The sequence below is a fragment of the Solenopsis invicta genome, chromosome 6 (assembly GCF_016802725.1).
Source record: "Solenopsis invicta isolate M01_SB chromosome 6, UNIL_Sinv_3.0, whole genome shotgun sequence".
NCBI classification, from domain to species: Eukaryota; Metazoa; Arthropoda; class Insecta; order Hymenoptera; family Formicidae; genus Solenopsis; species Solenopsis invicta.
This window is the reverse complement of record NC_052669.1, coordinates 1,282,061-1,306,776: the sequence shown is the minus strand read 5'-3', so window position 1 is coordinate 1,306,776 and position 24,716 is coordinate 1,282,061. Positions and strand designations below refer to the sequence as shown.

At 32.6% G+C, this 24,716-nt stretch overlaps 2 protein-coding genes across 7 annotated transcripts; one reads left to right on the top strand and one right to left on the bottom strand.

Moving 5' to 3' along the window:
- Positions 1-326: 326 nt before the first annotated feature.
- Positions 327-8,815, bottom strand: LOC105205224 (kelch-like protein diablo). Of its 3 annotated transcripts, none has more exons than XM_011174523.3 (6): positions 8,457-8,815; positions 7,240-7,662; positions 6,140-6,455; positions 5,360-6,057; positions 4,912-5,254; positions 327-2,757 (listed from the first exon to the last, which is right to left on the bottom strand). In XM_011174523.3, the coding sequence occupies exons 2-6, from the start codon at positions 7,554-7,556 to the stop codon at positions 2,566-2,568; spliced, it is 1,866 nt and encodes a 621-aa protein (XP_011172825.1). In that variant the 5' UTR covers positions 7,557-7,662; positions 8,457-8,815; the 3' UTR covers positions 327-2,565. The 3 variants fall into 3 exon arrangements, with proteins under 3 accessions (XP_011172825.1, XP_011172826.1, XP_025986399.1); XM_011174524.3 differs by having other exon boundaries at positions 7,240-7,616; XM_026130614.2 differs by having other exon boundaries at positions 7,240-7,544; positions 8,457-8,814.
- On the top strand, positions 8,047-23,254 carry LOC105205281 (ABC transporter G family member 23). Of its 4 annotated transcripts, none has more exons than XM_039450958.1 (16): positions 8,717-8,854; positions 9,491-9,688; positions 10,023-10,243; positions 14,282-14,423; positions 15,813-16,057; positions 18,825-19,002; positions 19,085-19,178; positions 19,338-19,532; positions 19,619-19,722; positions 20,835-21,060; positions 21,503-21,680; positions 21,829-21,944; positions 22,023-22,083; positions 22,164-22,516; positions 22,609-22,695; positions 22,956-23,254. In XM_039450958.1, exons 4-14 carry the CDS (start codon positions 14,320-14,322, stop codon positions 22,202-22,204), a joined length of 1,542 nt encoding a protein of 513 aa, XP_039306892.1. In that variant the 5' UTR covers positions 8,717-8,854; positions 9,491-9,688; positions 10,023-10,243; positions 14,282-14,319; the 3' UTR covers positions 22,205-22,516; positions 22,609-22,695; positions 22,956-23,254. The 4 variants fall into 4 exon arrangements, with proteins under 4 accessions (XP_039306891.1, XP_039306892.1, XP_039306890.1 ...); XM_039450956.1 differs by having other exon boundaries at positions 22,023-22,093; XM_039450957.1 differs by lacking the exons at positions 8,717-8,854; positions 9,491-9,688 and adding an exon at positions 8,047-8,448 and having other exon boundaries at positions 22,023-22,093.
- Positions 23,255-24,716: the final 1,462 nt, after the last annotated feature.

The following is a 24,716-nucleotide window of genomic DNA, read 5'->3' as shown; positions in this document are numbered from 1 at the left end:
ATATTTTTTATTAATGCAAATAGGAAAATTATTATAAGTAAAGCAGATAAACATTAAGAATAAAAGAAAAGAATTATAAAAGTAAACAGTAAATCATTGGACTCAATACGATCTTAAAGCTCATAATTTTCCAAAGGTCTAATTTACATTAGACCATAATTTATATATAAATGTATAATCATGTATAAATAATATATTTTTAAAAAATATTCTTAACAAGGAATCACGTTTGTTTATTGAGAAATGTATGTTGCTATCAGGAAAAAAATCTATTTTAGGTTTTAGGATACTCTATTAGCAGATGTAGGAAACAATAAAGCTATGCATAATGGTTCGCGCAAATTTCTAATGCGCACTTTCTTTAATTTATTGATAAAGAACAGGAAAGAAATCCTATTACTCTTCCTTTGTACTGAACAGTTTTACAGAACAAGTTTTTGATCTCGTTTAGTAACATGAAAACAATATATTTGCATTAACGCTTCGTGCTTGACTCAGGATTACTATGCGCGCTAATCGACAACGTAATCACTCTTAATGCTTCCTGTTTATGGGAAACGTGCCATTAAAATTCGATACAATACAGATTTGATTTCTTATGTACTTTTGACACAAGTTAAAATTAATTTGCTAATACTATGCATATAAAATATGGAAATAATAATATTACATTTTCCTGGGACATATAGCTGCATCTTCTTCAGAATTAATTAAACAAGATTAGATATTGAACACTTATTTGAACTTTGTTCACGAATTACGATAATTTGTACCATTGTAACATTTAATTTGGTTAACTGAACAATAATTTCACCTCTATAGTATCACGAGCTTACAACTTAAATGTGAAGACTATCCAGAATATAGTCCAACAGTTAATTGAGAAATGCGTTAATGAGCCATCATAGGACTCGAGAAAATCGGAATAATCATCTTTGCAATTGGCTGCTTAGAAAGAATTACATTACATCATCAATATGTCCTTACGCTAGACATGCATTGTGCTGCCTTCAACAATCTCATATATGTAACAGCGACAGTTTGTAAAGCACATTCTACAATAGCCATAATTACAAGACCATAAGGTGGTAACGTAAGAAATGAAAGTTATTCATTGGCTTACAAGCTCTTACAACTATATCTTACAACTTTACGGTCTTATATTATGGCTATTGCAGAATGGATTTAAGCGCTTTTGCCTTTTATACATCATCTCAGTAATGTACCATTTGATTTTCATCAAAATAAATCATAAACAATTATTATTGGTATAATATTGGTCGCCCTTAGTCAATTTTGCCGATTCTTATTCATAATCATAACGAATGTTACATTATGAGATTATTGGTCAATGATCCCTATCACCATTTTGTACGATAAGGTTACTCCTCTGTAGAGATTTAAACGTATCTAACAGATGATGTTAGTTAAATGGCGTTTTCTTGCAGCAACGCGAAGAAATGATTTCGAATGTCACATTAAAATAATTTATAATCTCAAGTATTATACATATTGCTTTTTCTCGGGCGTGCATCTTGGCATTCGTCATAAATCGTCGAGAACATAATAAATGCATCAAATAAATTGGATATAACAAATTATTCGCAGATTTTTGTTTAGAAACTGTGATGTAACTTGATATTTCTTTATAAGAGAATGTAAACTGTACTTATCACGATTCAATATCTCAATATTCTCTGGTTGAAATTCAGTCTTATAAACAAAAGTAGATATCTACATACTTAAAGCAGACTATTCTTACAGAGATAGAGAGAGAGAGAGAGATAGAGAGAGAGAGAGAGAGAGAGAGAGAGAGAGAAATAATTGCGTCTTATATTACATTTTTGAATGTCGTGGGTACAAAAATGACCCTTTGCAATTAAATTGAAACTCTACTGAAAACTTAAGCTTTTATTTCGATCATTTACCGAAAAATGTGGAAGCTGTCAATGTCTTTTCAAAACATGATTCTGGCAAATGTTAGGGAAGAGATTTTGCCTTTCTTTTGTTTTCATATAATAAAATATAATAAATCATTTTCATGTAATAAAATGTTGTTTGAAACATTGTATATACAATTGTTGCGAAACATTTCCCCAAGAATGCTTTATATAGATACTTAAATTTAAAATAGTTGAAATTCGTGTATTGCACTCTGTAATAAAATACAAATAACATATTGATGAAGAATCTTATAAAATAATGTGATGTAATAAAAATACAAAACGATGGCAGTAAATCGATAGAATATCTGCACCTTTTTTTATCGTAAATGATGTGTGCGTTGAATCGAGCGAAGAGATTTTCAAGTTGATAATAAATTAAATACCGAAGATCGATGCGCAGAATGTTCTCGTAGAAATTCAGAGAAAGGCAAAGTCTTTTTACAAAATGCATACATTACTTATATTATATAATGCTCATCGATCGGCGGTAGCGTTTTCTAGTACTAGCTATAACAGGAACCGATACAGGAGCGGGAGGTGTTATAGGTGTAACTGGCGTTACCGGTGTAAGAGGAGTTAAAGGAGTTTCAGCCATCTGGGCTGAAGAGGGGGGCCTGAGCTACCAAATGTAATTCTCGGTTTGTGGAGCTCGCATCACTCCCACACCTCCGCCAAGTCTCCTGTAATTCATACAACCACATAGCTTCCATTGATTTTGCTCCGGATCGTATACTTCGATTGTTTTTAGATACGCGGTTCCATCGAATCCGCCTACCGCATACAATTGACCGTTTACTACCGCTAGACCCACCTGAAATTTACGGCCGCAATTATTACAATTTTGAGAATTTTTATTATTATAGAACTGAAGGGTTTTTTTATTTTTTTATATATAATGGGATTTTAATTATGGCCGCCTTAGTAAGGATATTCCACACCTATGTTCGTACTACACACTCATATTTGAAAGAGTAGTATGAAAATAGATTCTTCTTCTCAACGTTATTGGTACCCGTCCCCCGTGTAACAACGTGGCGGGGACGATTTGACCATAATAACCAAGGTATTTCTTGTCTTGCTTTCAATAGTTATGGGAAACAAAAAGGCTTAAATGGGAATACAGGATATAGGATATGATGAGCTACGTTGCCGAGTGTGATGCAATCGACGGGTACAAAAATATGAGTAACGGGCGAACACGTCCGAACTTGTATTATGAAAATAGACATGGAATACTCTTATTGAGGCGGCCATAGTTAAAATCTCAAAAGAAACGAAACAAGTCCATTTTTTAAAAAACCTGAATTGTGGCGCGAAATTATTCTTTATTAGTAGCGTCACATCGTGGCAAAAATCAAAAATAAAAGTGGAAAATATATTATTAGGTTGGTGCAAATAAAATGGCCGTTTTCAGTATTTTGAATTTCCCATCTCTTTAAATCACTTTTCTTTCATACAGAGGACTGTATATGTATACTGTGTGAAAAGTACATGGTCCACACGTGATTTAGTGCACATAACCTAATTTATATATTGTATTGTTAGTCATAGAAGTTGGCATTTAACGCCGTGATGGAAAATAAAGAAATTCGTATAATTTACTTGTACAAATTCAAACTTGATCATACTGTAGCATAGGCAACGCGTACCATTAATGCTGCATTTGGCGAAGATACTGTAAGTGAAAGAACGACGAGGCGTTGGTTTGAAAAATTTTGTTCTGGGGAACAAACCTTGACAATTTGCCTCGTGGACACGTATCTTCCGTCATTGATGACGTTTGAAGGAGATGGTTGAAGCAGATCCAAAGTTAACAGTCCGAGAGATTGTCGAAAAACTTGAGGTTGATCATTTGACCGTCGTCTGATATTTAGACAAGTTGAGAAAAGTGAAAAAGTTGGATAAATGAAACTATACATTGCAAAACAAACCGTTACAAAAATTGCCGAGTTCAACATTGAAGTTCTCCCTTATCCTCCCTATTTTCCAGACTCCATCTCACCAATAGATTATCATCTTTCCAAGCATCTGGATGCGTTTTTAATGGGCAAAAATTTCAATAAAGAAAAAAGTGTGAAAAATGCATTTAAAAAGTTTATCGATGCACGCTCTCCAGATTTTTTTTGAAAGGACATTGATGCACTTGGATCACCTTGACAGAAGCGTAGATAAGGATTATTTGGATTAGTTATGTAAGTTTTAAATTTGAAAAATACTACATGTAAATAGTACATGTTTCAACTTTATATTTATAAACGGCCATTTCATTTGCAACAAATCGATAATAAATATAAAATTTTAAAAATTCACAAAAACACCAAAAAATTCAAAGATTTACAACATTTTGTTAACGGGTCCTTAAAATATTAATCAAAGCTTTAACCTTACATTTGTTAAAAATGTCTGGAAAAAAAATTACCACATGTATAGAAAGAGAAACATAAAAAGTTGTTCTTGTTAATAATAGTTCGTAAAATTTTGTAAGTAAAATGGGAAATTATTGCTTTATAATTTAAATAACATTTCTATTTTTATCTCTATTATTATTATTAAAAAAAATAAACGTAAAATATAGGATAAATAAATAATAAATATAAAATTTTAGCAAGAATCACGTAAACAAGTCTAGAAGTTTTTAATTTTTTTTTTTCTTTTAAATAGATCCTCAAAATATTAATCAAAGTCTACAACTTTGTTTTTATTTCTGTCATATATCCGGAGATAAATTAGCATATTTACACAATAAACGAGTTAAAGATAAAATTTCTTTTCTAAAAATTCAATTACTTAAATTAAAATTATTTCCAGATTTTGGACTTTTTTTTAATAAAAAACCCTTCAATTATATTTGAATTAATTCAAATATTGATTTATTGGCGCGTAGACACATCAAATTTTTTTTCATTTATACTTGTATGTTTTAAATTATTATCAATAATTTTAATAAAAAAGAATGCAAACTTACACCACTTCTTCTAGATGTCATAGCTACTATAGGACTCCAGGAATTCGTATGAGGATTATAACGTTCCGCGCTGGAGAGCTCCATGCAATCGTCTCGTCCTCCCACAGCATAAATTAGATTATTAAATACAGCACAGCCTAGATGCTTACGTCTCGTAGACATCGGGGACACTTGAGACCATTTATTCTGTCTTGGATCGTATCTTTCTACCGTGTTAAGGGGTGACTGTCCATCAGACCCGCCGATGGCATATAAATAACCTCCGAGTACTGCAACCGCTACTCCCAATCTTCTAGTAGTCATTGGCGACACTTTAGACCATTTATTTTCTTTAGGATCGTATCTGCGAAATTTACACATATCGTTAGCTATAAGTGCATAATTTTATATACTGGATATTTGTTGGCATTAAACTTTCCAGTACCCCTAAATCAACATAGATACTTGCCTTTCCACATGATTAAGGCATTGTACTCCGTCCTGACCACCGACTGCATACAGAAAGCCATCCAGCACAGCGACACCTACGCTGGTCCTGCAAGATGTGGTAGGAGCAACGTCGCAAGACCACTGATTCGTTTGTGGATCGTATCGCTCGATGCTATTTAAGTAGCTTTGTCCGTCATGTCCGCCGACAGCGTATAATAAGTCATTTAATACCGCTACGCCCACTCCACATCTCCGTTTACTCATCGGCGCGACCATTTTCCAATCGGCAGTATTAGGATCAAATCTCTCGACGCTGGCAATGGCGTCACCCGAACACCATCCACCAACAGCGAACAGCACCTCTCCTCGTCTCGTAGGTTTTCTGGGTCTTGTTCTAGGTCCCTGCATCAATGGTCTCTCTTGCGGCAAAAGTAGGTAATTCTTTGCTTCATCCACGAGATCTCTGCAAGCATCGTCAGAACGAACTAACAAATCCGATCCAACGGTACCAACTAAAAATTTTGGACTGAGTAATGGCAGTCGCACGTGCTGCAAGACTTGCGCAAGATGTTGTCGTCGCTCCGTGACGTTGTATTTCACCCAATTCATCACAGCGCTAAAAACTTGCTCCTCCGTACGCACATTTAATTCATCCGATGAAATAATGTCTACCAATTGCCCCACGGGTAGTAATAAAAATTCTTCGCTTTCCATTACCTACAAAGTGCATAAAATAAAACCAGTAAATATCTTCAAATCAAGGAAGGTGAATTTTTTGTTCCTTGAACAAGAGGCATACCTCTTGAAAATTATGTTGTGTAAACTTATCGGCAATACGTAAAAGTTCGCGGCAAGAGTGGGTATCCGCGAACGCCCGGATACCCAAGCAATTTGATGGATCTAATTGGCGTTTGAGAAATTCGCAACATATATCTTGAATTTCTGCTAATTGAAGAAGGCACGCTGCTGGAAGGAGAGTTTGAACATTCGCTTCTTCGACGATAATATGAGAAGTGTAACAGAAGTCTATAAGTAGTTCCATAGCCATTTCGTCTATGTCGCGTATTGTTACTTCAGTTTGTCTAGATTCCGCCAGCTCCCCAGTAAACATTGCCCTGAAAAGATAGAAGAAGAATTTGCATTATATTATGCAATTTGCTGCATATGTTTAAAGAGATCCTATAGTGACGGAACTATCGATATTATACGGTAAAAAATTCTCCAAATTGGCAGAATTAAAAAAAAACATATATATATATATATATATATATATATATATATAAATGCATTATAACATATACACAAGAATAAATCGCAAGTTATTTCAACTTAGATCCTGCGCACAATAAAAGAATATTAAATATTAGAAACAGGAATTACAATTTTAGAAACAGTTTCTTTAATGAATATTATAGATAAAAAAAAACAAAATATAATTTTCACTACATTCTTGGCTAAAAATATTAGGCACTTTATATTCTTTTAAACTGGAAGGATTTAAAACGTAAATTATCTGTTGTTTCAAGAACTCTTTAGACTTACGTATAATACCAGTAATCAATATAAAATAATATAAATAACAAAATTCTCGATAAACAAAAAAACAAATATAAGTGCCTATTAATTTTGACAAGGCTATATTATCGATGAAATCTGAATCTTTTATGATCTATACAATATTGTTTACATAATCAACATGTAAAACATAGTTTACAAGATGTATACAATCATGTAATGCAGATTATTTATATTTTACACGTAAACACCAGCCTTGCCTTTAAAAAAAAAATTGTCAATTCTGTAGTCAATTCAAAGAATTTTGTATCTTGTAATATCGATAATTTCGTCAGTTTAGAATCCCTTTAAATACCAAAAAATATTGTACTTGCTCCATTGTACCTAAAATATGGGCTACATGCTGAAAGGATGACGCGGTGCGCGAATATCTTTCTGGAGCCAACATTGAGAACAACGTCGCACAATTCCCGATGACGACGAAGGACATTGAGCTCGGTAAGTGTTGCACGGGGATGCTTCTCAGACGTATGACTGAGGCGTGCTGGGGAAGGAGCGCGTTCCACGACTATTTCACCCATCCTCTGCGAGGATGGGACGCCTGTAGCCGCTCTCCCCGAGGCACCCCTGGTCCCCCCGGCTAGCTGGAGGCGCAGCGGGGGTGACGCCCAGCCCCACACAGAATCTATCTGCAACACCATTCACCAACCACCGCAGGTCTCAAATGTGCCTGCAGCAGGTCCCCTAATGTTGTGGTTTCCCTATATGGATAAGATGTGTATGTGACGTCATGTGAAACACACATTCCTAAGTAAATAAGATAACATTTGTTAATTGTTGCTACTTTATTGCTTGTGTAGATTAAAATAATATAATGTAAGACAGTGTTTGATTCTAGGTAGGGGGTTTTAATTCAAAGAAATATACATTTATAAAATATGCTGCAACTTTTATGAGAGGTACGAAGGCTTTCGTCATATGAGTCATTCAAAGGCTCTTAGAAATCAGTGATAAGAGCTATCCTTTCTTTGTAATAGCATATGCAGACAGTATTTTATCTCTATGCATGTGTATCTTTAGGCACATATATCAATTACATTTTGTAATTTAAAACCTTTGCACATACGTTGTTAATATTAAGCCTGTTTGCGTCAATGTAGTTTAAATTCAGTTTAACTTCATTTTCTACTTCAGAGAATTAGAAAAAAATAGAAAGTAAGTTAAACCGAGTTAAAGTTACATCGAAGCAGGTAAATCTTAAAGCACACATGCAGCTCACATTCAAAATCCAAACAAACACAAGGATAATGTGGAGTCGGCACCTTTCCACTAAAATTCCAAGAAACGGACAACGTAAGTGTGAAAAATCAAAACGAATGTTTTACGTACATATCGTAATCACGACCGGACAGGCCGCGAGTGAATTGGAGTAAATCGTGAATGCAGATCTCGCGATATCTCTGGCGAAGCCCTCGTACCTCGTCATAAAAAGAATCGTGGGGGGCATAAATGCAAGAGTAGGTCGCGCGACTCCGGAAGCGAACGCATCTCGCCCAGGAGGAATACGCGATAGAACGGAGATCAGGATTACGAGTACGTACTTTCGTTCGTTTTCCTCGGACTGCCAGACGAATGAATGAGAAAAAGAGAGAGAGAGAAAGAGAGAGAGAGAGAGAGAGAGAGAGAGAGAGAGAAAGAGAGAAAGAAGAAGCTGTCAGAACTGTGTTCGCTGTGGACTTGGTTTCGGCTCGCCGTAGCGTTTTTGTGTCAGCGTGGCTGTCTGTCGCGCAACATCGGACCGTCGCTGACCGCACCGCTGGAGTATTGTATTACTGTCGCAGCTAAAATACTGCACCGCACACTTGCACCGCGTCGCACTGCGAGCTATCACGAGGATGCTCTCATTTTGACGTCTTCCCGTGACGATGCATCACGGCGCGCGTCGCGTACCCCAACCAACCGTTCGTGAACTCGCCTCGGCTCGACCCAACTTCCATAGGTAGGAAAGAAGAAGAGAGGGAAAACACACTCGCACTCGTGTCAATTTGTGTCGAGTTTCGATACTTGGAACGATAATCGAATGTCTCGAGAGTTTGAATCGATCCTTAGGTAGACTCCATCGACCACGTTCAAATTGGGTCTGGACTTTCAGATTCTAAAATTCTGCACCAAACCTTATAAATTTTTTGCCATTGGAATCAAATCCGCAAACAAAATTGCTATATCACGTCACATTTCAATAAATTGGACTTAAAGTTGCCAAAAATGGCACTTTTGCACACTTTTGAATTAAAATACGTAGCTTAAAAATATAACGTAATAGAGTAATTTTATTTATGGAATCGTTTTTAGCGACAAGAAATCTATAAAAATTATTTTATCTGGATTGCGTGGTCTAAAATTCGTGTTACATAATGATATTATTATAGACTAGTTACTTAGCCTATTTGAATTTGTTGAATGTATTAATTTAATCCAACTTTAGTTTATTGCGTTTTAAAATGGATATTTTTAAAAAATCTAGAACGGTAACACTGGACGTTTTTAAAACGTCTCTAAGATATCCATGGATCTTTAATATAATATTTTTAATATGTCGAGAAGTTCAAAGTATAAATTTTAAATATGTTTGTAGAACGTTACTGTACTGGGTAACGTAAGTTAGATTGTGGTGATGTATCTCCTTCGTACGGGCCCCAGGGCGTCTCCCCTCCTATTCAGATGATGGCAGCCCGGACCGGTCAGCAAAAGAAAGCTAATAATTAGCGCTAGTCGAAAGAGTGTTGTATCGTCAGTCCTGGATGCGGATTTACAAAAATTTTTCTTTTCCTCGGTAAACAAACCAAAGGCTATGGTGATGTAATCATCATGTAATCATGTTGAGAAATCTCGTTAATGTATTACCTAGCGATTATTATCATGTTGCTTAATTTAAATATATGAACATAAATATGGATTAGCTTTTTTATTACTTCCTTGAATATTTTAAAATGTACATTAGTATTTACATATTACAAATTAATTTCCATTTTTCCTCCTATTTTTTGAATCAAAATCAATGTATTACTTTCAAGGACTATCTTGAATAGTTTGATTTTAGTGTTATAACTAGATCACTAGTGATATCAATCAATAAAAGTAATTCCTTTTTGAATTTGTACTAAAAGATCTCCGGAGAGCCACCAATTGCTTGGTGAAACCGGTGGATGAACAGATCGGTGCTGCCGATAATCGATGATCTCACTGCGTTGAAATACAAAATGCATTGGAGCGAGATTCAACGGATCGGAAAAAATCGGCGGCTCGTTATTATTGTGCGAGCCGGCTTAACGAGAGGACTCAACATCCAGGAAGGAATCTGACGAAGTCTACAGATCTCTGCGATTTTGTAAGTCACTCTTTGGACAATTACTATTAGTGTGTAACCCGATAGTGAGTTTTGATTATCATACCGCGTAATTGTTACCAATTTTATGTTATCCGCATGCTACCGCATGTATATATATCGGTCGGTGTTAGAACTTCCGTTATCGGAAGCTAATTGTTATAGGGTAAAGTTGCCTATTATGAGATACCTTTAAAGGTATCTCATAATAGGCAACTTTATAATTTATTTAGTTTATATCATTAACTTCTATTTTTATATCCAAATTATAGTAAATATATTTAAGTTTTATTGTCAAAAGTTAACAATGGATGATTATACTTTGTTGTACATCAAATTTTTTATCAAAGTTGCCGATCTTGTTAATTCAAGAAAAAGAGCACCTAATATGAGACACAAAGGTTCTTTTTATATGAGATAGGTCTTACCGACTTGGACCTTACTAGGTACAAATTAAACTCCAGATTCAAAATCTTCTTGACCAATCAAGTAATTCTTTTAATACTCAAAAACTTTTGTACGTAACTGTTTTCTCTAAAATCTATTCTCTAAAATCTATTCTATTCGAAATCTTTTGAAATCTCAGTGCTAATACTGAGGGTAATAACTTTTAAGCTTTATAATTCAAAAGTCCTGAATGAAAAACTTTATTATAGCATTTTGGAAAGTTCTTGAAGTCAGAACATGCAGCAACAAGTATGGATTTTTGAGTGTTTTATATTATGAGTTCCACGCTTTGTGGCTTCACAATTACCGAATCTAATATTTATAATTAAGCAAATTATTTTATCCCGTATTTTTCTATTAATACAACTTTACTCTGTCATTGCATGTAGAATTTATTACTAAATATTTGTTTCTTTTATAATAAACAAGGTTTAAAGATTCATTTCAATAAATCTTGACATTTAATTTCAAAAAAATTTTTTTTCAACGACGCACGCGAGATCTAATAATAAATTTTCTACTAATTAGATTTCAAGAGTACTAAGTTTATGATGATATCAACTATGGTTATTAATGTAGCAGAAACCTGGCTACCTCATATATAAAAAATATATCCCATATAATAGGTGACTACCCTAAACAAATTAGTTGCAAAATTGATTTTTGCCACATGATTTTCATGTCACTAATGTTTTTTTACGGTCCTATTTCCAATGGTATTTTTTGGCTATCTTTGTTGATCTGGCCGCAAACGGGTTTTAATTATTTATACAGTTTATTATTATTTTGTATAAAATAAGATTGATTTAAGAAAAAGTCATGTATGTTTCTTTAGTAATATTTCCCATATTGATTGGCGCAATTAGTTTTTCTCTACAGTCAATTTTTAATAATTTCTTTATAACAATAACTTACAAAATTAATTTTTGCAAAATGCACTTTGCGTCAGTAATATTTTTTCATGTTCCGATTCTATTTCCAAATGTTATTTTTTGCTTATTTTGCTGATTTGGCTATGGGCTTTAATGGGTTAAGTATTAAATTGTCGACGTGTGCGTGTGGACGAGGAGACACGAAATTGTTGCAAACGCGAGAATATGTTGTGATTGATATTGCGAGATATCGAAATCTTGATCACGTATAGTTACCTGAGTGTCGATCAATGTTCCGCTGTATCGCATTTCGTCTCTGCGTAGCATTATCTGTGTAAAGTGTGGTGTGTGTGTGTGTGTGTGTGTGTGTGTGTGTGTGTGTGTGTGTGTGTGTGTGCCTGTAAAAAAATATTTACTTCATCTATCTGAAATATCTACATCATCTATATAATATATCATAAATATTATTTGTTAAGCGCGTACGATTTATTGCATTGCAGGCCTACAAACTCTTAACAATAATTTCGTTATCGTTATAACGTCATTGCGTAAATATATCAGAGATATATGGTAATATGTGGTAATATATGGTAATATAAAAAAGTAGCGCAGTTATAGTCGTTAAGAATTATAGAATAGGCCTATTAATCTTTATGGCAAAAAACAACGTTTTTCTGCCATATATTAAGCGAGAAGCAGCCGGGCGTTTGTCAAAATTTCATATGGTTACCAAATGATGCAATAATTAGCGCCTGGCGTCCAATAATCCTGATAAAATTTTGTTTGGAATCTTTCGACAAAGTTATCGAGAGTACCGTCGGTTTCCTATTAACTAATCATGTAACTTTGCGACTAGCGATAGTGAAAAAATTGCGTTGTAAAATTTAAGTTCGAATAACGTTTCATTGATATTAAAGACATCATTAAAACGTTATTGCATATTATAATAAGCATGAATTAAACATGTTTCTATAATTTAAATTTTGCCATTTAATTTTTAATTTTATCTAATTTAAAATGTAATTATATTATTTTTTACATAATATGATTTCTTTGTTGTATATGTATGTAAAAGTATAATATTAAGATAATCGAAAAATGTGTAATTTATAGAATACTTTATATTTTATTATGCCATATTTTGACATAAAATTCAAACTATCTCTGTAAATGATTAACACTTTTATAATTATACATTAAAAAGGAATTTTTGTCAGTCATAAAATTAGATTATTTTTATAAATTTTTCAAAAAAAAATCTGTTATATTTAAAAGGGTTGTATAAGGAATGGAGGTAGTTTTAATGAATAGGTGAGGTAGTATTGCAACCGTCCGCGGTTAAATTCCACACTTCCAGCAGTTGCCTCCTCCCTCGAAGTCATTTTAAAGATTTCTAACTCCAGAAAAAAAAGAATAAATTCAATTGCATAAATAAAGGTGCAGCCGAGGGTGCAGCATTAAAAAAAATCAATTTTATTATAAGAATGTATTACTTACTCGTTTGTAAAAAATCGAATTTTTGACGTAAAAACTTAGTTCTGGTATTTATGCATGCGCAGAAGAACTATAGGTTTAAGAGAAAAAAGAAACCAGGAAGTTATCTTAATTAGTTTTTTACTCAAAATCAAATCGAAAAACGTGGTTGTACTATTTCTTAGCGTCTCATTGTCGTAACTTAAAGTATAGAAGGTAATATATTTGTAAAAAAATGCAACTGTATAAAAACTGTATAAAACGTAAATAAAAATCCCTAAAAATAAAATGCATAGATTATTAGAATGACACAATCTTAAAGGGAAAAAAACTTGAGAATTTAAACAAATAGAAAAAGATATTTATAAGGTTACCAGTAGGGCTGGTGACTTGCTTCGAAGGTTTCGACATTTGAACTTCGAAGCTTCAAAGATTCGAAACTTCGATATTAAAATCTTCGAAATTCGAAGTTAACTTCGAAGCTTCAAAGGTACTTCAAATTTCGAAGCTTTGAAGTTCAAAGTTAACTTCAAAGCTTCAAAGTTTCGCAAGATATATTTGTGCCCCGCAAACTCAGATATTACTATTGACGACTATATTCATTACCGTAAACACGAGTTCTTAACTGCGGGTAACATTATTTCGTCACAATGAAACTGTCTTGTTTTTAAAAATATTTTGACAAATGTTTTCATTTTTTAAAATAAGTTTTTATTAGAGTAAAGTCATGTATTTTTATTAGATATAGTTTCAATAAATAAATATTTTTGCGTTTATTTTATTTCTTAAAAAATATTTTTTTACCATTCCCGAATCTTCTTTCAATGTTACGGTGCAATTGAAAATAAGATAAAATATATTTTTTTTAAGAATATATGTTATAATGCAAGTTTTTAAAACATGCTATAATATATTGTAATTGTACTAATCTTTTAATTTGCACAAACGTTCAAAGTTAACTTCGAAGCTTCAAAAACGCCTTAAACTTCGAAAAATCGAAATTAACTTTGAAGCTTTGACTCTTCAAAGTAAGTCAAAAGTAACAGCCCTAATTACCAGTTAAATAGCCGCGAGTGAAAAGAATTATAAACTCGCGGATATGACTCTATTAGTGACTAATGTGCATTTTAGAAATTAATATGTTAATTGCAATAATTTATAAATAAAACATTAAAAAAATTTTTTTGCTATTAAAAATTGACAGAATATTAGTGAATCATTATCTTATAAGTTCTTGTTCTAATTACAGTTTGGTCACTAATCAAACATTCATCACTATTTCGCAAAATGGTACAGGAAGAGGCAGTGATTATAAGGAATGCCATAAAACGTTATGGGAAAGAGCAACTGGTACTCAACGGTCTGAATATGACTATTTCCAAAGGTTCCATGTAAGAAATTTATATATATATATATACATATATATATAAAATATCATAATTTACATACACCTGTACATGCACAGGCACACGCACGCATGCGTACGCAACACGTATACGTGCACACACATGTACGCACACACAACATATATGAATACAAAAGATTAATCGTTTTTATATTAATTTAAATAGTAAAGTTGTAAACAAACAAGTCTGACTTTCCGAGAGAAGTCATTGTCCTAACGGAACGTGGTATCATACGAATATTCATTTCCATGCGGAATGTATACGAAAAATATGCTCAGAATATTTTTATACCATCTTTATAGAATATTATTTTTCGTATGTTGCTAGCATATGCTAAGAATTATAAATACACTTCGCTACTTATACTTATTTTTTAATAAAAGTTTTTTCACATTTAATTTCATTATTGTAACATAATAACTTTTTTCTAGTTTTGTTTTTATTTGAATAAATAACAGAAAAGTTAATTCAGATTTATGTTTCTGAACAGTGCTGTGCTCAAGAAAGAAATCTCGTATTTCAAAATAAAAGAGTACACAAACATAAGCTTTAAATAGTTAATATATGCTGTTCAGAAACAGGAATATTTATTGCTAAACAAAATAATCTTGCAAATGAAAAAATCTGATTTATGAGCTTAATGTGTCTATTTGCATGTCATCAAAATAACAAAAATTCCAATGTGGATTACATAGAATAAAAATTAATTTATTATATATTTACTTATGTATATCTTATATTGAGGTTTCCTATTTTTATTTCTTTTAAATTTAGTCAATAATTCTACGCGGATTGTAGTATAGGATAAAAGTCGATGTAAATTTATTTCCATGAAATCTACATTGCTATTTCCTATTTTATTCTCCGTCAAATTTCAACAGTAATTTTACGTGAATCAAATGTATTAAAATCTATATGGAAGTTTCTACGTAAAACTTATGCAGATAGAATGTTAATAAAATTCTATTTATGTATTTTACGTAAAACACGTAGATAAATAATAAAATCAACGTATCTATTCTCATAGAATATCTTGCCTTGATCATTGAGCCACGTGTCATGAAATTGCATTTTTATCTTGTTATTATCTTCGACGAGTTGGAATATTTCTGAATAATTTATAATATGTGTGCAAATGCAATATAATCGCTCGGTGTATTCCAATGTTTCCAAGATGCAATATAATCTGCATTTTTATTTCAATCTTATTATTCAATTTTATTATTCTCATAATTAGTAAGATTACCTTTTTTTCTTCATTTATGGCTACTTCCTCAATTTTAACCTTTTCAGTATTCGAAATACTGTTCCATCTTCTAAAATATAGTTCCAAAATAAGATAAAGTACGTAAGCAAAATCTTTTCTTTATCCAGATACGGACTATTGGGGGCCAGCGGATGCGGTAAGACCACCCTGTTGTCCTGCATCGTTGGGATTCGATATTGCAACAGTGGAATGGTATGGGTCTTAGGAGGAACGCCGGGCAAAAAGGGCTCCGGCATCCCCGGGCCTCGAGTGGGTTATATGCCGCAAGATATCTCCTTGGTAGAAGAGTTCTTCTTGAAAGATACCTTTTATTACTTCGGCAGGATAAACGGGCTTGGTGACGAGGAGATCGGTAGGTGTGTGTGAAGCTGGCACATCATTTGGTGGAACATCACTAAACATTGACAGTTCTGAGTTTATTTTCAATAGTTCTACAGTTCCTGATAGATAAAACAAATAGTTCTGGCCTTTAAAGCGAAAAAAACGCATAGGACAAAGTGAGGTGCCAGGTTCACGCAGCACCTCAGTTTGTCCTACGACATTTTCCAGACCGAATTCTTGTAGGATTTTAAAAGATGTATAGTTCTAGATGAGTTCTAGAAAGAGTTCCAGCGTTTAACATAGTTTTTTTATTTTTTTTCATTTTTTTTTTATAAAACATTTATGTTATAATATTATATAATAGAGTTCCGTGTACAAAAAAATATTTTTCCTACAGTTCTCAACATATTAAAGCGCATGCCGAAGAGTTCCGGGCGATTCCGATATTAGTTAATTAACAAAAAATTAATAACTCTCGAAAAAGCTGATTTTCCGCACATATAGGTGAGGTGCTGGACTTTTTCGAAGAGTTCTGTGTACGAAAAAATATTTTTTCTACAGTTCTCAACATATTGAAGCGCGTGCCGAAGAGTTCCGGGCGATTCCGATATTAGTTAATTAACAAAAAATTAATAACTCTCGAAAAAGTCGATTTTCCGCACATATAGGTGAGGTGCTGGATTTTTTCGAAGAGTTCTGTGTACGAAAAAATATTTTTCCTACAGTTCTCAACATATTAAAGCGCGTGCCGAAGAGTTCCGGGCGATTCCGATATTAGTTAATTAACAAAAAATTAATAACTCTCAAAAAAGCTGATTTTCCGCACATATAGGTGAGGTGCTGGACTTTTTCGAAGAGTTCTGTGTACGAAAAAATATTTTTCCTACAGTTCTCAACATATTAAAGCGCGTGCCGAAGAGTTCCGGGCGATTCCGATATTAGTTAATTAACAAAAAATTAATAACTCTTAAAAAGCTGATTTTCCGCACATATAGGTGAGGTGCTGGACTTTTTCGAAGAGTTCTGTGTACGAAAAAATATTTTTCCTACAGTTCTCAACATATTAAAGCGCGTGCCGAAGAGTTCCGGGCGATTCCGATATTAGTTAATTAACAAAAAATTAATAACTCTCGAAAAAGTCGATTTTCCGCACATATAGGTGAGGTGCTGGACTTTTTCGAAGAGTTCTGTGTACGAAAAAATATTTTTCCTACAGTTCTCAACATATTAAAGCGCGTGCCGAAGAGTTCCGGGCGATTCCGATATTAGTTAATTAACAAAAAATTAATAACTCTCGAAAAAGTCGATTTTCCGCACATATAGGTGAGGTGCTGGACTTTTTCGAAGAGTTCTGTGTACGAAAAAATACTTTTCCTACAGTTCTCAACATATTAAAGAGCGTGCCGAAGAGTTCCGGGCGATTCCGATATTAGTTAATTAACAAAAAATTAATAACTCTCGAAAAAGCTGATTTTCCGCACATATAGGTGAGGTGCTGGACTTTTTCGAAGAGTTCTGTGTACGAAAAAATATTTTTTCTACAGTTCTCAACATATTGAAGCGCGTGCCGAAGAGTTCCGGGCGATTCCGATATTAGTTAATTAACAAAAAATTAATAACTCTCGAAAAAGTCGATTTTCCGCACATATAGGTGAGGTGCTGGACTTTTTCGAAGAGTTCACCTCTATTAAGCTGGACCCCCCACCAGCGAAAATCGAGTTCGCACTAGGTCAAAAATTTAGTGCTTTTTAAGTACTAATTTAGTACTCTAGTCCGAATTTTGGTGCTCAAACCGTTTAGCAGTAATTAAAAAAAAAAAGGGTGGGGGTGCAGCTTAATGGCAAGCTGGACCACCCCATAATAAAAAAAATATATACAGTGATCACAAACACAAAACAAGTACACTAGAATTTAGTGCTAATTTAGTGCTCAAAGAAACCCCTAAAAAAAAATTAAAAATTAATAATTGTTTAGAAAAACATCACTATAAACCCAGCGCAGCATTGCGATCTTGGAGAACAATACGTACAGACCACTAAATTTGAATGTTTTCGGTATTAAAATAACATGGTAAACGAAAATAATCATAATACAACAGGATTCAAAGTTATTAATAAAATAATAATTATTAATTCCTGTCCGATAGTGCAAAAAATCAGTCCTCTAATCGTCGAATTTGACGCTTGTAAAAATTATATACTAACTCTTCGGCACGCGCTTTAATATGTTGAGAACTGTAGGAAAAATATTTTTTCGTACACGGAACTCTATTATATAATATTATAACATAAATGTTTTATAAAAAAAAAATGAAAAAGAATAAAAAAACTATGTTAAACGCTGGAACTCTTTCTAGAACTCATCTAGAACTATAGATCTTTTAAAATCCTACAAGAATTCGGTCTGGAAAATGTCGTAGGACAAACTGAGGTGCTGCGTGAACCTGGCACCTCACTTTGTCCTATGCGTTTTTTTCGCTTTAAAGACCAGAACTATTTGTTTTATCTATCAGGAACTGTAGAACTATTGAAAATAAACTCAGAACTGTCAATGTTTAGTGATTTTCCACCAAATGATGTGCCAGCTTCACACACACGATCGGTAGAGTACAAATTACATGGATAAGGAAAATGTACTGGTAGTCGTTGCACATGACGTGTATGCTGAGAAGTTTCAATTTAACAAAATACTTTTAAAGAAACGGGTTTCAAACGATTCCAGTTTGCGTTTCAAATTATTCGTTCGCAAAATATTTCATGAAGTATCAACTCTCAACAATTTTTTTATTTTATTTTAAGAAGCAAAACAGACCTTCTTTTCGAAGTTTCTTCAATTACCCCCGTTGGATCGTCAGGTAAAGAACATGAGTGGAGGTGAACAAAGAAGGGTTTCCTTTGCTAGCGCGTTAATCCACAGTCCTGAGCTTCTAATTCTGGATGAACCCACTGTGGGCTTGGATCCAATTTTAAGGGAGGAGTGAGTAGAATTTGTTACTTTTGTAGACGCGACAAGCAGAAATAGTAATAAGAAAATGTTTGGATATACTTTCTCTTCGCAGTATTTGGGCTTATTTAATAAAGCTGACGCAGCAGGAAGGTGTCACCGTGCTGATGACGACGCATTATATCGAAGAAGCTAAAGATGCTAATAAAGCAAGTCTCGGTTTTATTAATTTGTTTAAATTAATCCTGAAAATATCCTTATAAATAGACTGCTACAAAATATCCCAAAAGACAAAAAACTTTTTGGAACTAGTGACAAAAATTCGGTCGTTGTAAATTAAAATTGTGTAACTAATCAATGATCCGTAGATCGGTTTCCTGAGACGTGGTAAATTGCTGGCGGAATCAGCACCGCATGAATTGCTGGAGCAATTTCAATGCTTGTCCTTAGAGGAGGCTCTCTTGAAACTGTGCAACGCACAAGATGAGATTACTTCGAATGAAATGTCCCAGGAGGATACCAACAGCGACGTGTTGTATCAAGATAAATATAAGCAAACAAAGGTATATGCGGAAATAGTATATGTATTATTTTTGAATATTATGTAAATATGTATTATTTTATAACACAAATAAATCAAATTGTTAAGGAAATCTCGGAGTGCAAAGCGTTTTCGGGACGTCAAGTTTCACGATTAAAAAGGTTTAAAGCTCTAATAGCAAAAAACGGCATCCAATTTTTGCGTGATTATACGTAAGTATTTTTCGGTCATTAATTTCTATATAAGAGAGACATTATCACAAAATAAAATGTTAATTGCTTCAATCTGGAATTTTGCCGTTCTTTCCACTTTATGTAAGGGAGAGGGGGAATAAAGAATAACGGATTTTTTTCTCTTTCTTCTGTAAGTTGATATAGGAGGTTTTTAAGATATGATTTTTTTACTAGAAATCGAGGGGGAATTCACAACCCAAAATTTTGTACACCAATGCCGATTTTTGGCATTGCTGTAAAACACTGCCGACATTTTTGTACACTGCCGACAATGCTTATTGTTAGTCAATGCCTACAATGCCGTCAATCCTATATTAAAATTAAGGCAATGCCATGCAATTATGAACACTACCGCGTGCCCATTATCATACGCCAATGCCTGCACAAGAATTCTAAAGTTTTCCCGAAGTATTCAAAAATTTTTGTGCTCAACCCCATGATCGACTCTGAAGTGAGCTCACCACTCCCCAATCACTGACGACAATGCCGTCAATATTATAGGTCACTGCTTACTTTTTTCGGCAGTCCACTGCCGAAATTTTGTACACCGGTAAATTTTGTAATGCCGGCTGTGAATTTCCCCTCGCTAGAAATGTACTTTCCACCTCAAAATATAAGAAAAACTTCAAAAAATTTAAAACTTTAAAGCACTTGTAAAAGTGGGTAAAGTCTATCCTTTTTTCGCCTAACAGTCAGTAAATAGTACTAAAAAATGCGTAAAGTGACGCCTATTCAGACAGAAAAACACACGGACAGTTATTGAAAGAAGTGAAAAATGTGCTTTTATCTATAAAATTCAAAGAAACTTTACTTGCGGGCTATTTTTACAAATGTGATAAATACGAGACAAGTCATATTTTCACAATAAAACACATAATAAAAAATGACATGCACGATAACATCTCATCGTCAATCTGTCACGTTTCACACCTATTAGTTCTAATTTTGTCTGCGACGTAAAGTTGCCACCGTCAACGCGGGGTTCTCGGCTGAGGCGTCGAAAGCCAAAAAATTTTATTTCAGCACTATCTTGCTATAACCATCTCGGCCTATCTTCTATTTAATTTATTGTAAATAATATATTCTTCCAGAGGCTTCATTTTCGCAGTTTCCTTTCCGATAATTAAATTCATCTTATTCTTAATGTCAATTGGTGGTGATCCGAAGGGCATCACGTTTGGAATTATCAACGAAGAAGCTGGCAATTGCGATTTCGGCAGCAATACTGGCAATGTCTGGAATGACGAAAGCACCTGTCGGTTTAGCAATCTCAGTTGCAGATTTCTGTACAATTTTGACGATTTCACCGAGAAAAAGGTTACTTACAAATTAATGTAGTCGGCTCGTATATAATTAAAACAGGTTTTTGTTTTCTCAGTTTTTGCCACGGATTTGTTCCTAAATAAACTGAGAAATTTTGCTTTTAAGAAATTAACACTACAGTGTGCCTTCATATTTTTTTTTTTTTTTTTTCATTACTCTAGGTAAATAATCATTCACAAAATTGAACAAAGATTCTTTTATACTTTTTGATTATTATATAAGTTGTAAGAGTTAAAACAACTAACACTATTTTAATGTAAACAAAATTTTATTAAACATTATTTTAAAACAACAAAATTGTAATAAAAATTGTACTAAACTTAAATTAGCATTTAACAAGTGAAAATTCATCTACAATAGAACTCCAGAGTTAAGAGAGAATGACGGTAACATTATAACCAAATGTTAAAGATTCTTATTAATACTTCGCTTTCAGGAATATTATGATAATTTTTCTGAAGCAAAACGTGATGTACAGAATGGAAAACTCTCTGGTATAATGTATTTTAGTCAAAACTTTTCCCAAGGTCTGCAAAAGCGATTGGAAGAGAGTTTTTTCGCGAAGGATTCTGACCTGTATGCCAGTCAAATTCAAGTTTTCCTCGATATGAGTGGTACGTTAATTATACCTATATGTAGAACATCCCATTGTCCTATAATAAATTTGTGTGTGCGTGTGCGAGTTTGCGTGTCTGCGCGCACACTCATAGAAAAAAATCTATTTAAATTACATTTTTTAATTTAAAATGTTTTTTGTTACAGAAATGCAAATTGGATTGTTGACACAGAAAAAGCTATATGAACGTTTTATAAAGACCTTTGAGGATATTATGAGACACTGCAAATATTCGATAAAATTGGCTAATCCACCCATCAGAGTATACTTTATTATAATTAATATACCTATGTCTATTTTGTAGATCAAAATAAGAAAACAAAATTCCAATCTTTTTTAGTTTGAAGATCCTATTTATGGTACACTTGACCTTAGTTATAGAGATTTCGTATTATCAACAGGCATGTTAATGTAAATAAAAATCAAACCAAGGTAATAATTGGAATCTATTGCTCTTCTTAAACTACTTTTATTTTTGCAGGATCGCTTTCCTTATGGCCATCACAATCTCTACAAACTTGATAGTCATTGATCGGTTTAAAGGTGTCTGGGATCGCAGCGTGGTTCAAGCTAATTTAGATTCTAATCTGCAATTAGTTTTACAATTACTCTTTATTCTCTATTTTCTTTTGTAATAATGCGAATGTATATATGTATTAGGGGTAAAAACAGAAGAAATCCTACTATCTCACGTTTTTGTCCAGAGCTTCATCATTGTTATCCATAACATCGTGGTAATGCTCGTATTCATTATATTTCGTATAGATTGTAAAGGATCATTGTTTGCTGTATTTTTTCTCCAATTTCTCAGCGGTTTTTGCGGATTGATGTTGGGTGAGTAGATACCCTACGGTGCATCATAAAAAGCGCGCAACATAAGTTTACGAACTACTAGAAAATACATTAATTGTTTAATGCATGTTTAGGTTTCGTTATCTCCGTTTTGTGCAAAAATCAAGTGATGGCGACTTTCTGTTCTATCGGAAGCTTTATGTTCCTATTGTTTACTAGTGGTAAGTCGTCATTTTATCTGTTTTACAGAAATTACTATTGTACCTCAATTTAGTGTTGCTAAATGGTATCGATTATTAAATTTATTATTTCTGAATTTAAATTCTTTTATCACGTAGCAATATATTACATTAATAATTTCATAGCAACTTAAAAAGTTTTGGCAAATGTTAGTGGAAATTAACATTAAGTACATCTAGCAAAAAGTTGTTTTACGTTAACCAAGTTTTGTTACATATACATGATTTATTCAAAATTATAGGATTTTTTTGGCCGTTGGAGGGAACACCCAAATTTTTTCGCTGGTTTTGCTCTGCTCTGCCAATTACCTTGCCTTCCATATCTATGAGAGCAATCATTTACAAAGGTTCTTCCATATTTGAGTGGCAAGTTTTGATTGGTTCCTTTATAAGTTTAGGTTGGATATCGGTTTTTGTTCTTGTGGCTATATTATGTTTAAAATGGAATACCTATGTAGAAACAAAAATTCTTGTGAAAAAATACCGCAATAATTTCGCATAATCTATAAATTTAATAAATATGATTAATTATTCAAAATAATTTAAATATTTATTTTCTAAATTACTGTCTTTAATCCATATATTTTTAATCTTTTAATTTGAAATTTTAATTTTAATTTTAACAGTGACAAAAAAAATTTTTTTTATACTTTCACTTTTTTTTTTTAATTTTTATTGACTTTTATAAAAATAGGGAAGAATAGGGTAAGATAACAACCTTAAGGTTTGGTGATTTGCTAATTTTTGTAATAATGTAAAAATAACAATTTATTATTTTTTAAATTCACTAATATTTTGTTTATTATCAGTAAAAATTAGAAGTTGTTAAATAAACTAAAATTTTTTAAAATTTAAATTATTTTAGGATATGTCGATTTCGTCATTTTGCCCTTAAATACGGGTAAAATGACTTTTAATATCGAGTAAAATGAAAAACAATCAAATAAAATTTAAAATGTACTCTTATAAATAAAAAAAGATTTGTTAGATTATAATAATCTTATACTATTTTGATATTACAACATAGTTAGAGAAAAATGTAAATAAAACAAAAAATATTTATATAATTTGCAATAATAAAAATTATTAAAATTGTGATACACATTATGATACATATTGTAATTAAAATTACGTTATATGTATATAGTCAGAATGCTGTTAAGTCCGAAAAAACTAATGCACAAATTTATTACTTTGCCTTTGCATATCTTTCGTCATCTTACCCACAGTCGCCGTATTTATTTGTTTATAGAATATAAAATATTGTAATACAAAAATTGAAAAATATAAATACATTATCGTATACGTTTTTATATATAAAATATTGTGATTTTACAGAAAAAATAAAAATATTTATTATAATTATGTTATTTTTTATAAACAAACACTAAAAAGTTACGGATAGGTGCTTCCAAAACACATTTCTTATTATATTACCTATTCTTATGAACAGACTGAAATCAAACTACCATAGATTATTTTTTACGATCTAAAATCTTTAATAAATTAAGCTTCGATTCATTACTTGTTATTAACTTGGCAATTAACTTGGCATTTAACAATTCGTCGTTTCATCCACTTCGTCATGTTACCAGCCTCACCCCTAATGCTTATTTTATTACAAATTCAATGGTATATGTTTAAGTTATGTTCCGACATTTCCATTTTCCAAAAATACTTTAAAAACGAATCTATACGCATGGCACGCGTACCCGTCCGTGTACTCGATTGTTCACAATAAAACGAGATTCGTTTCTTATAATGTTGACTACGCGAGAGAGACTTGAAGACAAATTAGTACAGTACAATAAATGTTAAAATAAGAGTTTTATAATAATAATAATAGTAATGAAATAAAATAAGTTCTGTTTTTAAATCGCTAAAATCAGTCAATTTTTCTGACGATGTTTCACAGTTGTGAAATACTTTGGACAATAAAAAACGAATTATGAATAAAACAATTATTTTTTCATAACTTGTTTTTAATTACAAAAAATAGAAAT

Bases quoted from the DNA above. Each gene is read 5' to 3' on its own strand.
- LOC105205224 (XM_011174523.3), bottom strand. From the start codon at position 7,556: ATGGTGTTGCAGATAGATTCTGTGTGGGGCTGGGCGTCACCCCCGCTG. The intron at 6,456-7,239 runs GTACAATGGAGC...CTATCTTTTCAG, and splicing joins GCATGTAGCCCATATTTTAG to GGCAATGTTTACTGGGGAGC. The intron at 2,758-4,911 runs GTAAGTTTGCAT...CGTAAATTTCAG, and splicing joins TGACATCTAGAAGAAGTGGT to GTGGGTCTAGCGGTAGTAAA.
- LOC105205281 (XM_039450957.1), top strand. From the start codon at position 14,320: ATGGTACAGGAAGAGGCAGTGATTATAAGGAATGCCATAAAACGTTAT. The intron at 16,058-18,824 runs GTAGGTGTGTGT...TTTTATTTTAAG, and splicing joins GCTTGGTGACGAGGAGATCG to AAGCAAAACAGACCTTCTTT. The intron at 21,061-21,502 runs GTTACTTACAAA...CTTCGCTTTCAG, and splicing joins ACGATTTCACCGAGAAAAAG to GAATATTATGATAATTTTTC.